Source organism: Xiphophorus couchianus, chromosome 14, assembly GCF_001444195.1.
Source record: "Xiphophorus couchianus chromosome 14, X_couchianus-1.0, whole genome shotgun sequence".
In the NCBI taxonomy this organism is placed as follows: Eukaryota; Metazoa; Chordata; class Actinopteri; order Cyprinodontiformes; family Poeciliidae; genus Xiphophorus; species Xiphophorus couchianus.
This window is the reverse complement of record NC_040241.1, coordinates 5366969-5380935: the sequence shown is the minus strand read 5'-3', so window position 1 is coordinate 5380935 and position 13967 is coordinate 5366969. Positions and strand designations below refer to the sequence as shown.

The window sequence follows — 13967 nt, the reverse complement described above, 5'->3', positions numbered from 1 at the left end:
CATAAATAGCACAGTCCCTCCGACTTTTAACACAACGCAAGTCACATTTTTGACGTAGCTTAGCTTATTTTCTGTGTAGCCATTGGCGCATAATATCAACATATCAGCCACAGATGATGTCAAATTTGGATTTACATGTACAAAGTACATATCAGCTCGGTACATGCTGCAAAAGTATACGCCTATTGTGTTTAAGGTGAATACATAATTAGAACCAATGTGTGAGGCAAACATGCTTTGGACGTATTTAGCATGTGATGCTAACAGTCGACTAAAATCCATTCCAATATTTTCCCTTAATAAATGAGACTGTGTTTTTTTTCTTTACATCTTAATTGGTTGTAAATATGTATTTTGGATGTAAGTCGCAGTGTTTGTTTTTAAATTGATTAATTTATTTAATGCCTCTATATTGTTGGTTTTACATGTCTTGATTTTGTTTTACTAACTGGAAACATGTCGAAGGGTTGGTTAAAAACCATGTAGACCTTGTATTAATTTCTATTACTTTCTTCATTTATGATTTGCTGTTTCAGCATTGGGTGATGGTTTTTCAAAGGTTTTTAAAAAAAAAAGAAGAAATAAGTGGTCATTTATTTGTATTTTCCAATATGTAACTTTATGTTCAAACTGTGTTGTATTTTGATGAGATGTGTCGTGGTCACTGCTTGTACAACAATTTTCTTTTATTCAGAGTTTCCAAATCATGACAAAAATATGGAGGTTTTGGCAAAAGTTACTACTTTGGTCGTTGCTAGCATGTTAGCTCTGAAAAAGGGGGAAGAAGTCTCAAACTGTTGAAACTAAACTATCCAAATCTTTCCTATTAATATCACAGGATAAAACTATTGAGCTGGAAATGTAAGTAAACTCAAAACTAAATATGCTACACCTCTAGCTAGCAACATATTTTATAGCTAGCTAGCTTGATTAAATCATTGAGTAGGCTAGGTGAGCTAAATCTTTTAAATCAAGTATTTAAGCAACAAAAATAACAAATGCTAACAACGTTGTCTTTTTATTACCCTTTTCTATTACTTACAAATTACTAGCTCATTTGTTAATGTTTTTTTTACAATGTGCTGTTCAGGGTGTTTTGATTTGCTGCTTTATAGTTCAAGGTAAATGTTAGTGACTAGTCGAAGGGCGTGTGACGTAAAGAGGAGGTAGCTTTAAGCTGAAATGAGTTGAGTAAGTAGTTAGTGAGCGTTGTGGGGGGAAAATATTTAAGATGTAAGCTGAGCAAAATATGAAGATTTTTAACATGGAAGGTATCAATTGGTGCAAATCCTCAGTTGGCACAGCATGAAGTGAAAATGTCACAATGCAACTTTTGTAGATGTATAATTTATTCCTTAACCCAACTATCACTGTAATGAGTGCTGGTTGGAGTTGCACAGCAACAAACTAGTGTGTTTTTTTTATTATTCTTTCTTTTCAAAGCAGTAGAATTGAGTCTCGTATTACCTGCACACGTTGCAACTCGGTGGAGTCGCAGGCAGCTGGGCTGAACGGAGCAAAACGTCACGGTGTTCCGGGAAAACGATCTCGGTTTCCGGTAAGAGTTTGTGGCTGAATCTGAGATCATCTGCGGGGTGCGCGAGCGAGTGTCTTGTGTTTTTGCGATAGACATAAGAAGAAGCTACACGGAAGTGACGCAGTTTTTAAGCGCTTTTCGTTTTAAGTTTGTCAGACTATGTCGGGATGGGAGGTTTCACTTAAGGCTGGAAACATTCCTCTGGCGGGATTTAGGACTTGATGGCAATCTTAATGTTTTTTTTTTTTTTAAATGTAAGTTTTTGTGTGTGGACAGAACCAGTGTGTCAGCATCACTTATGCATATTTTTGTTGTACTCGAGAAAATACGAAACGTTTTGGGTTGAGCAAGTTTTTTTGTTGTTGTTGTTTTAATTTCTCTAATTATTCAGTTTGCTGATTTCTCTCATTTCCTGCTTGCCCGTTTCGTGAATTGCATCGCCCTCCAGTGGTGTAGCAAGCGACAGTCCGTCTTGTCCTCTTATGTTAGTTAGAACTTAAAAAATAAAAGTTATCACGTAGATGTGCTGTTGTTCAATGTTGTTACACAATTGATTTGGTTTGAGACAATAAAGTGACCCGGCTCTTTCCCAGCGTTATTAACACAGGTGTGCTTAATTTACGAGGTAACGAGGAGCGATACTGCATCGATTATTCGCTCACGTTCCGCTTACATAACCGCGATAGACGCCGTCGGCTCAATGCTGTTACAAGTTGTCTGTAAGAGCGCCCTCTGCTGGGGGTGAGAAGTACTTCAGGATCATTTTTGCAGTGATTGTAATAGATAAGAGGGAAAAATAATCACGTGGCTTTTTTTTTTTTGTCATGATTTATGAGACTGAACTGAAATTATGCCATTTTTGTCATTGTGCTAAAATGAATATAAATATTATATATTAAAATATATTTGCTAACCAAAGTTGCTCTGTCTGGATCTTTTATTATTAATGTAGCTGAGAGGATACCGTAAGTAAGGATAACTGATTAATTTAGAGACCTGATGAAATGAGACATCCAAAGTTTCTTTAGGATTGACCTGCATTGAGAAAAATCTTTATTATTAGTAAAGATCTATATTGTTTCACGGATGTAACGTCGATTTCCCAGTCCAAGATTCATGACATGAACACCACAACCCGTTAAACCAATCAAGTAAAGTTTATTTGTATAGCACATGTCGGTAACAATGGCGTTCACAGTGATTTTCTGTATTATATTTATGGTATAACCAATTATGAAACAAGCACATATTTGTCAAATGTAATCAAAATCATCAATAGTAAATAAAATATATGTATTTAAAATATATTGATCTTTGTTCAAATTGAAGCATTGGTTAATAGGAGCTCAGTATGTCAGCATCTTTGCAGTTTTCTGTAAGTTTCTCCCAGATCTTTGGTGCATAGAAGCTGAATGCACATATGGACTTGATGTCTTCCATTGATTGTCACATAAAATAAAAATACATCGTCATAAAAGTGTTATATTTTTTACAGGAACACAAAACTACATAAATCGATACAGAACGACAGTTTTTTACTGGATTATGATCATTAGGATGTGACTTTTAGGAAATACAAACGTTTAAAAACTGCAGCTGTGTTGGCAAACAAACAAGCTCTACTACACTAAGAAAAAAGTAAATTGTTCATCTTGGACTCACAATGTTTTCATTAAGCTCTTGCCAGCTGGAGTAGAAACTTATGAATCACAAGTGGATCTGTTTAAAAGTTCATTCTGTATTACAAGTAAACATTAGTATCAGCATTATGTCAAAAAAAATATTCCCATCCTTACGAAACCTCTTAGTAACCATAGCTACCAAACCCTACGGAAGAAGATTAGGGCCACTGAAAAAAAAACACCAAAAAAATTCTGACTTTAATCTCAGAATTATTTTGTACCCTAACATTAAAAAAAATGTAGAACAGTAAAACATTTTTAATGTTTGACCTACATTTCTCTTCAGCAAGCAGATTTTGTTGTGTAAAAATATTAACAATTTCTTTTCATAGACATGCAAAAACCAAAGGGTATAAAAGGACTATTTAAAAACGAAACAATACTCAAGTATTGCATTGAGAAAAATTTTTATTTTATTTTATAATATTTATTTGACTTATTTGACTTTATTTTACAATACTCAAGTACTGTTTCGTTTTTGCGCTTGAGATTAGCTTTTTATCTAAATTTATATTTTGGTACATTTTTTCTAACATTCGTGAAGAATAACAAAAAACAAAAATGCAACTGTTTGCAGGGCACCACTCCACCTTTAATCAACGTTTGTTGAAATTTTAAAGATTATGAATATGAGATAAGAACTGAAACTGATTATGGTCGACACTAAACGCGATCAGAACGCCTTTTCCACAGAACATGTGTGTGTGTGTCTAGTGCAGCTGAAGGAAAACCAGTTGGTTCGCCAGAGTTGGCTCCAGGCAACAGTTGCGGGTTAATTAACTGCAATTAATAAACGGCAACCAACAGAACGTACATTTTGCAAGTCTCAACATTCAACTACAACAAAGATTTAATGCAGAGCCGAGCGCAGAAGATGGTGAAAAATGTCATTTTTAGAAACTGTTCAGACATAAAACCAGGAAAACAGGAGAATCTGACGATGTGTGTTAGAAACCGAGGAGTATATGGTATATATATTGTCTCTGTTGTTTGCTGGTCTGTAATGTTGGTTTCTTATCTACTAATAGATGAATTAAGGAAAAAAAACCAAATAAATCTGAGGGACACTGACGATTCAAGTGAGGATGATCATCCCATCATATTAAACACACTATTGGGTTTTGATCACTGTTGGGTTTTTCGTTATTGTGCCAGAAAGGTCTTGCCATATTAGGTTTAGTTCTTTATTTCTTGTCTTGTGTATTTAGTCCAGTGTTAGTTCTTCCTCTTTGGTTTCTAGTTTCCTTTCTGTGTTAGTCTCCTTCCCTCAGTTCACCTGCTCGCCCCTCGCAGCTGTTCCACATTCCCCTTGTAAAGTTACCTTTGCTCATTTTAGCCATTGTCAAGATTACATTCTTTTATTTTGGTGACTTTCTTGTCAAGGTATCTGTGGTAACTGAATGCAGTTCAACCTGAAAAGGTTAACCGCAATAAGCAGAAAAGTTTAGCAGGAAAACAGACAAATGGATAAATATCAGTTAAATTTCAGCTTCAGTCGATAAGGGAACGAGGTCAGTAACTGGGATTGAAGTTTATTTGAGAAACCTGAAAATATTTATGGAAAAATCTGTGATTGATTGTATTAATGACAGGAATTGTACTGACATAATGAGTTGGTGAATGACAAGGATGGCTTTAATGCATCCTCATTTAATCATCTGTTCTGACCTTGTAAAAATCGACTGGATGCTACGTCCACGATTAACTCAACTGGATCCAACGTCATAGTCCACTTCTCCCAGTGTCTATGAATCCATGAAGGCCGGATGTCTGTAGTTTTTGACCCGATTCTGGGGAATGTTTTGAAGGCGGGGCTAAATCCTGACGGGTTGGGGGAAATCCAAGAGGGATAATACTGCATGAACTGAGGAAAGTTTCCTCTTTAAGTGAAACAAAAGCGAAAGTGTAGACAAGATGGGAGTGGAAAAAACAACTGAGTGTCAGATTCCATTTAATATTTACAAAAAAAACAAAACAACAAATCTTAATATTTAGAATCTTGAGTTAAAAAGAGTCAGACTGTTGGCATTGACTAATGCTAATCCATCCTGAACTCTCTCCAGACAATGAGGTAAATCTAGATTAATTTAGTTATTTGAATTCGGCTTCTCTGACTGAAGTTGTCCTTAATTGTTTTTTTGCAGACATTAAATATTTCATAAGCTGATCAAGTCTCTTTTACAGAACAATAATCTTGATGCCTTAGTAATAAATAATGGCAGCCCCACAGCTAACCTAACGGTTTAGTTAAAGATAATTGAAAGGTTAGTTGGTCTCTGGTCTGTCTTGGTAATCTGGATCTCAGCGCCGCATTTAGATATAGTAGATTATAACATCATAATTGACAGAATGGAAAAGCAGACAGGATTTACCTGATGCGGCGCTAAACTGATAATCAAAAATTAAAGCAAACAAAACCACCTTTGGGGTACCTCAGGGCTCCATTCTCAGACCACTTTTATTTAAAATCTACATGATATTATTACATTACTTTATGGAGCACTATGGTATCTCTATGGTAATATAGACCAGAGTTCCTGAAATCCATTCGTTGAGGGTCGGGTGTCCGGCAACTTTTGGACGCTCCCCTGGTCCAACACACCTGAATCAAATGGCTTAATTACACCCTCAGTGTAGGTCAAGTTCTCCTGCTAATTACCTTATTATTGGACTCAGGTGTGTCAATGCTGAGACACACTGAGACTGAGCTACACCAGTCATTACGACGCCCTGTTTCCTAATAAACATGATTAAAAAAAACAAAACAATTGGTGTTCTGTAAATCCCTGAATGGCCTTGTGTCTAAAAACCTTTCAGCTGCTCAAATCCCAAAGCATTAAGAGGCTTTTCTGTACATATACTATCGCCCCCAAAAATGTACTATACCTTCATAATTTTCATATACTTGAGTATTATGTCACAAAAATCCCCAAATAGAAGTGGAATTCATGATCTGAGCTTATTGTTTTAATAATATATAAAGTGCAATGCAAGACATGCATTATAGAAACAAATGGAGAAAAAGAACAGAAAAAGTATTTGCCGCCCCCCAACTCCCTCAAAATTGCTGCCCTGGGCTACTGCCCCTGTCAGCCCTGACTCAGACAATGAATGAATTCATACAAGTTGTAACGTCTTTCTATGTGTCCTATGAGGGACAAATCCATACTTTTCTGCCTTAAACACCAATGAAAGCAAAACACTTCCTGTTAGCAAAAGAGGAACAGCCACAAGAATTTGTTTATCAAATATGCTGCATTCAAAGCATGTACGAACTAATCTAACCGTGGACGCTGACTCACTAACCTGCGCCACTTGTTTTGTTCATTATGGGTTTCCCTAGAAATGAAAGTGGAATAATTCAGTTTTTTTTTCTTTTAAAAAAGAAGCAGAAGCCCAGCTTCGTAATACAAATATAACTCAGCTTTCCCCAACATAACGTGGAGGTGATTCGATTGTTTTGTTGATTTCGTTTTTCCTGAAATGATGGTCATCCAAGTGGCTGACACTCCCTTTGCATACCAGCCGTGTCAGACAAGCAGCAGTACCTTCCCCAAGTGGTTTCTAGTTTCATTTCTGCTCTGCTGTCAGAGGGAAGAGGCACTGACTTCACGGAGGCAAACAGAGCCTGAGAGGCTACTCTGAAAAGGTAAAAACAACTTGATACATTTTTTACACCTTATAAAATACAACCTCTGATTATTTCTAATGAGCCTGGCAGCAGAGTGTGTATTACATTTCTCTATTTGAAAGGCTTGCCTTGGTAACAGATCAGTACAGGATTTAACTCAGGATCATGTGGTCTGGCAGTAATCACAGCTCAGTGTTAGACTTAAAGCATCAAAGGCCTTACCTCTTTTATCTGATGCAGTTAGACTGAACTCTGTTTACTTAACCATATTGTACTACAGTTACTATTATCCCTCGTTTGGTGTGTGGTATATCTTTATTTATTTTTATTGCAATCTGGGCTTACAGCCAAAATAAACGCAATCCAAAACGCAAGTTCAATAAAAACAAAGCAGGGTAAACAGAGTCACAGGAAAAGAAAGTCAAACATTTACTACTTCTAGTATCATCAACACAAAGCATAAAGGCTCTAGCTTTCACCAGGATTCAAAATAATTTAAATCTAACCCACAAGGGACGAAATCCATAGATTAAAAATATCAATTACAGCCTAATATCTGTTCCGGGCAGAGAGCCTGCTAGCTTAAATAGCTAGCAGACACTTAGCTAAGAAAAACATCCAGCTGTGCACCGTTTGTCCGCCAGGGATGTGGGGTAGCTGGTGCGCGTCTCCAGCGGTCATTGGGTTTCAGGTGGGGTCAGTTCTGGACAGATGGCCAGTCCACCACAGGGCAACACAGAGGTCTGTTAAAAGGCACCTGGTGATAAATATTAAAAAATTGATAATTATCGATTATGTTCACGTTGTATTTTAGGCCTAGAAATAAACGGTCCAATGAATGAGTCACAGATGTGATCTACATGTTGCGGATTTGATGACAAAATGTTTATTTGTGACTGCAGAGTCTCTCTGCCTCATTCATTAATTATTTAATCCTAAATGGGTTGGACAGAAACTTCCCTCCAAGTCAGAAGTGGGGCAGCTATTCGATTCCCTGATCAGGGTAATAGGGTACCAGAGCTCATTTTAGCTTCCATACAGTCTGAAGTGAAGCAAAGTTGCCTAAAAGTTGGCATTCGGTAAAATACATTATGTTCAATAATTCAGAATCTGCCAGTATTCAGTTTTCTTCATTTTGAATATGCTTCTAAGGTTTTGTACACAGATAACTGGGTCTTTATAAAAACAAATATCTCCGTCACATTGATTTAAAAAGTAATATTGTACACAGGATCGCTTTTCAGAAAAGTTTATATCCACAGGAACCCGCACAAATCCACCCTTCAGTGTTGCTTTAAACATGCCAAACCCATAGGGGGCAGTGTAGTGCCAAACTAAAACCTATGTCAGTCAATCAGATTGCTTCAAAAGAACCACAACTTCTGGTTAGAGATTAAATGTAGTGCCAGGTGCATTTGTGTGGACAGATATATAGGTTGAACTACTTTTAATTAGCATATTAGAATCTAAAATAATACTAATAAAATACAAGATAATGTCGATTGGGAATCATATCAAATTAAGTATGTGGCTATATTAGCGTATTATTTATCCCAGACTAATGTGCGGAATCCTGATTGTTTGTACACATGCAAACACAATTAGAGAGTTTTCTCAAATCTTCATTTTGGTTGGAGTTTTCATAAGTCATCGTTTTCAGTGATATAAAACAGTTTTCATGTGGACGAAAGGCCAAAACGCATAAAAATGCATTCTTTCCCCCAGGTATCTGGCTATGTGTGGACTAGGCCTGAGTCATGATGTTTTACTTTGCAGTTTCACAAATCTTGCATGTCTTTCATCTGCAGGTGAACAAGACAAAAATGTCCAGAAAAACAGCACTGCCCACATCTGCAGGCAAAAAGCTTGTTTCGGAAGAAATCAGAGATTACTTTACTGTTTTGGATGTCATTTACGCAGATCAGTTTGTAGAAGAGACCATAGACCAAGAAACTGCTGAACAAGCAGAAGAGAAGTTTCTCAGAGGAGCACCACCTGAATGGTTAAACTTTCACATCAGTGATCTGGCTGAGTCAAATGGCACGGGATCTTCATTCATCAAACGAGATGGGTATAAGAGACTTGTGCAGCAGATTCACAAACGGAGAAACTACATCGGAACACCAACGGTTAAACTGCTTCACCAGCAAGGATGTGGGGGAACCACACTGGCCATGCAAGTATTATGGGACATGAGAAAAACCCTCAGATGTGCTGTCTTAATGGGTTCCCCTCTAGAGTGCACAAAGATTGCAAAGGAAGTTGTTCACCTTTTTACAGGAGGCAGCAAAGATGACCTCAACACTGTGCTGCTCTTGATAAATGAGGAGTTCATTTTGGAGCATCTTCAAGACAGCATCATGACAGAGATTGAAGAACAGCAGATAGACATTGATATTCCTGTGGTAATTTTATTCATCTGTGTGAGAAGTGACCACGCCGTCCTCAAAACCGAACACTACAGAGAACAAGAGGGGTTCATGAAGGCTCATGACACTGACTACGTCACCCTCAAAAGGACCCTCTCAGATACTGAAAAGGAAGAACTGGATACCAAAAAGGAAGAGCTCAGCCAAAAATATGGAGCCAAAGCCTCCCAGTTCCATGGTTTCAACATACTGCATAGTAATTTCTCACAGGATTATATACAAGAAGCATGTGCTGTCCTTAACATGGTTGAAAGGAAAAAGAAACCCTTGAAGACCCAACTTTTGTCCTTCCTGTCCTTGCTGAATGCCTATGTACCAGGCTCCTACCTACTAGAGTCTGACTGCTTAGACTTCCTCAGACATGACAACTCCCTGCAGGGTGACCTTTCAGTGGTGACCCGAAAGCAGCCTTTCAGTCATCTCATTATCTCTTTTCAACATGACAAAAGGTGTGAGAAAAGAATCCGGATGGCTCATCCAATGATTGCAAAGCATTGCACTGAACTACTGGCTATTGCAGGGGTGGCCAGAAGTGACACGGCAAGAGACTTCTTGCTCCAATTTTGTCCAGATGAGGTCTCTCCATGTTTGCTTGGCTTCATCAAGGACTTGCTGACAAAACGAGAGCATAAAAAGGATGGGTCGATCGAAGATTCGGATCTGGAGAAATTTTCTACTCTGATTTTACACATTAACGAGGTAGAAGACAAAAACCAGAGTGCATTGGTTCTCAAGGTGGCATCAGAGAAGTTTGATAAGAACTCTTTGTTCCCCCAGGCACTTGCTAGGCTTTGTTATGGAGAACTTGAAGACTTCAAAGAGGCTGAATTTTGGGCAAAAAAGGCAATAGAACGAGACCCCAAAAAATCCTTTATTGCCGACACGTTGGGCCAAGTTCATAAAAACCATCTGAGGAACAAAAGGTTTTCAATTGAACCAAGAGAACTGTTGCAGTTGGCCCAGAAGGCTATTGAAGCTTTTGAGCATGAAGAAAAACTTGCTGAAGAAGAACACAGGAAAAGTTTGACAGAAGATGAGAAATCTAAAGTCCTGTGGGGTTTAAACACCAGAGGGCAGTTTGGTTTCCTGCAGGTCTATAACATTCTCTTTGACCTACTTGTCTTCCAAAATGAGACGTGGAAGGAAGTGCTTACAAAGAGTGTGCCGATGGGCTCAGTCCTGGAATCACTTGGAGATACCAAACTCTTTAGGTTCAGGGACCTCGTAGAGAATCTCAGGGAGAAAGTTGAGAAAAAAATGGAATTCTTTGACAACTTTCTCACTTATTCACAGTCTGTCCTGAGAAAAGACAAAGCTTATGTTTCTAGAGAAGCTTCAGCATGCTACAAAAAGTATGTTGGAGACTCTGTCCCTGAACACAATGGCAGACTCCAACAGACTTTCCAAAAACTGAAACAGAAACTGGCCATCACCTCTGCTGGGGTCCTCTCATGTCTAGACCGAACATGCACATCACACATTGAATATATCATAGAGTGGTGGAGGGAAATTTCACAAGGAAATAATTCCACTACTGAGGCTTTTGTCAACTTTATCCTTGCGCAGATCATGCTTTCAAACAAAAACAAGGCTATATCCAGTTCTGATTATAAAAATGCTTTAAAACTAAAAAAGCCACCGTCCTCTGTCACACAAGCAGAGTATCACCTTCTATCTCTGCTTCTGTCTTGGCCTACAAATGATGAAGACAAACCAGTTCCCCATCTCTATCAGTTAATAAAAAATGCAAGTCATGCTTATGAGCGAGAATACAAGACGATGTTTCGATCAAGATACCTCCGACCTCTGTTTTTTCTTGGACCAGGCATAAGCTTGAAGAGATTTGTTCACCGACGGGTTCTTGAGATCTTGTGGACCAAAGATGCACTACAAGAATCAAACACAAACTGGAAGAATGAGAGTATCTTCAGGGATTCCATAGTTGAAGAACATCTTCTCAAAGTTGAAGGAGTGGTGCGAAACTACGGAGTCTATGCAAGAGTCAGAGGCACTGAAGTTGAGGTAGATGCAAACCGAAGGGACTGTCTCTGTAGATCAGGTCATGTCTCCTTCTACCTGGGATTTACCATCAAAGGTCCAGTAGCCTTCAGCATTCGGAGAAAATTACTGGTCACCGAGGGTAAGAAAGCTACTCACTACAAGAAAAAGAAATACTACATATTTCTTTACATTATAATGTGATGGGATTTACAAGACCTACATACATTAGTTAAAAATTGTTCAAAGCAGATAAGTAACTCAGGTACTTAGTTTTTGGCCAGGGTTCCACGCAATACCAACAGAACAAATGATATAGACGCAACTTTTGTTTAGTTTGGGGAAACTAATTGCCATCTCATCTTGTTTAGTTTCTGGAGTAAAAGCAGGCCTCCGAAGGCCTGAGAGGTCTAGATGATTCTGACAAGGAACTCAGAAATGCATTTAGACTCAAAACAGTTTGTTTTGAGTCTAAATGCAAACTTCTGTTCTGAGTTTGCAGCTTTAAAGTCAAATCGAAGAGTTTCTAAATCAATTCTCTGATAAAGTACTAGTGTGATGTGATCCACGTTCCTAGTGTTGGTCAGGATAAATATTTTACTTTACAGACATCTTCATAGAAAGTATTACAACATACTAAAAATAAGAGCATCTGATTTTCTTTGTCTTATATCTCATATCATGAGACATACTGTAAATCTCATGATCTGTGGTGTTTAGCCCGATTGAGTCTATTTGACCCCTCCCACTTTTGGGACAAAAAATGATGGTTTTTCTACCATTTCTATCAGACTATGTGGAAAGTCTGAACCACTGTTACCATGGACACACTGACCCATTGAGTTTAATGAACTAGGTTTATATGTTGGTATATAAAATTGTGTCGTCAGCATACATTTGGAAGTAAAGCCAGGACACTGACTGCAGCTGAAGGTGGTGGGTCAGGGGTCACCACAACACATATACAAATATGGACTGACCACGAAACATGCCTCACCGATTCTCCATAGAGAATCTATGGAGAATCGGTGAGAGACACAAAACCCAACAATCCATAAGAGATGGAGGCTGCGATAAATTCAGGAGAAAAACAGGCTGATGCAGTGATTCATGCAAAAGGAGACTCAACCAACCAACACTGTTCAACACATGGACATACAGTGTTTTACAGAAGGCCAAATACTTGGTTTTGTTGAAAATTTGTTAATTTATTTTATGCAATATTGATAGCATCTGAGAAAATTGAATGTAGGTCTTCATTAGTTATAAGCCATAATCAAAACAACCAAAAATGTTTCAAATATATTACCGTGCTTTTAATAAAGCTATTTAAAATTGAATTTTATTTTTGAACAGTTACTAAAAAGTTAACTTTTTGATATTTGAATTTACTGAGATCCAGCTGTATGTTCTGTTCTGAGTTTTCCCTTGTTCTTCATTTCAGGGGCCCAAAAAATGAAAACCCCTGATCACGCAGAAGGTAAGAAAATATCATTTGTTCCGACTGTAACAGCTTGTTCAAGTGCATTTGTGATGCTAAGACTGCAATAATCACTTGCATTTGCTCTCCTTATAATTGTGACGGTCCTTCTGAACAAGTGTTTATACTGTTGTATAATTGTAGCAAGCAGCAATGGAATGACAGAAACAGGAAAGAAGCAAGGTGCTGATGTGGCCTAGTTAAAGACCAGAGATGAGACTGAAAGAACTGCTGTGGGGACAAAGTCCAAGATCTGCGGATGAATGGACACAAAGTTAGAGAGAAGAGTGTGAATACATTTCACCGTTACTTTACATGGCACTACGATGATGTCTCTTATATGTGGTTATGTAATTGCACTGAGTTTTGTATTGTTTGTGATTTGTGTTTTTGTGAAAATTACACTACATGTCATGATTTAGCTTCAATGAAAAACATTAAAAAATGTTATTAAATGTATTTTTTATCACCGTAGGGTAAAAAGGGGTACTTGCTTTTTATTTTGTCTTAAGTTTATTTTCTGTACACAACTGCCGTTTCATCAAATGTTCAGTATTAATCATTTTTTTAATGTTTTGTATTTAGTTTTTTTTTTTACAAAATCAATGTGAATTTTTGTTAAATTTGTTTTACTCGTTTAAAATAGTTTTTCACACAAAGTTAAAGAAAAAAACAATGTATAAGAATGAAAGCAGGCATTTTAATAATTTAAACAGTATTCATTTCTTCTGTGAAAAAGGAAAGTTTTTTCACCAGCCACTAGAGCAGCAGGTTGCTCCGTTACCGTAGCAACCTGCGCTCCGCTCCGTAATGAGCTGCTACCGTTACCGCTCATTCCAACTTAGATTAATTTCTCCAGAAAAGCGAGTGAATTGAAAACACTTATTTAATGTATGCTGTAACCTGCATGTCTTTAATATGTGATAGAGTACACAAATAAAAGTTTGAAAGATAAATGATGTTTATCATGCAAATGTGTGATAAAACAGCATGGACTTATTTTTTTTTGGTTCACTTAAACATAACATCAATCCTTGCGTTACAGAAATGTCCCAAAGTACAAACGACGACAGTTCGCCATCACTGTTAGACGCCATCATTAACCATCTCAGTTTGAAGATACTTTGGTATTGTTGAGTGCACATGGACCAGAGAAAACAAATGTAAAAACTGTCTGAGGAGCTTAGAGACAAGTCAGCTACAACACCAT

At 37.6% G+C, this 13967-nt stretch overlaps 1 protein-coding gene across 2 annotated transcripts; it reads left to right on the top strand.

Annotated features, from left to right (window-relative positions):
• The first annotated feature begins 1400 nt into the window (after positions 1-1400).
• LOC114157096 (sterile alpha motif domain-containing protein 9-like) lies at positions 1401-13743 on the top strand. Of its 2 annotated transcripts, XM_028037874.1 has the most exons (4): positions 1401-6868; positions 8659-11419; positions 12722-12757; positions 12902-13731. In XM_028037874.1, the coding sequence occupies exons 2-4, from the start codon at positions 8674-8676 to the stop codon at positions 12955-12957; spliced, it is 2838 nt and encodes a 945-aa protein (XP_027893675.1). In that variant the 5' UTR covers positions 1401-6868; positions 8659-8673; the 3' UTR covers positions 12958-13731. The 2 variants fall into 2 exon arrangements, with proteins under 2 accessions (XP_027893675.1, XP_027893674.1); XM_028037873.1 differs by lacking the exon at positions 1401-6868 and having other exon boundaries at positions 6952-11419; positions 12902-13743.
• The last annotated feature ends 224 nt before the right edge of the window (positions 13744-13967 follow it).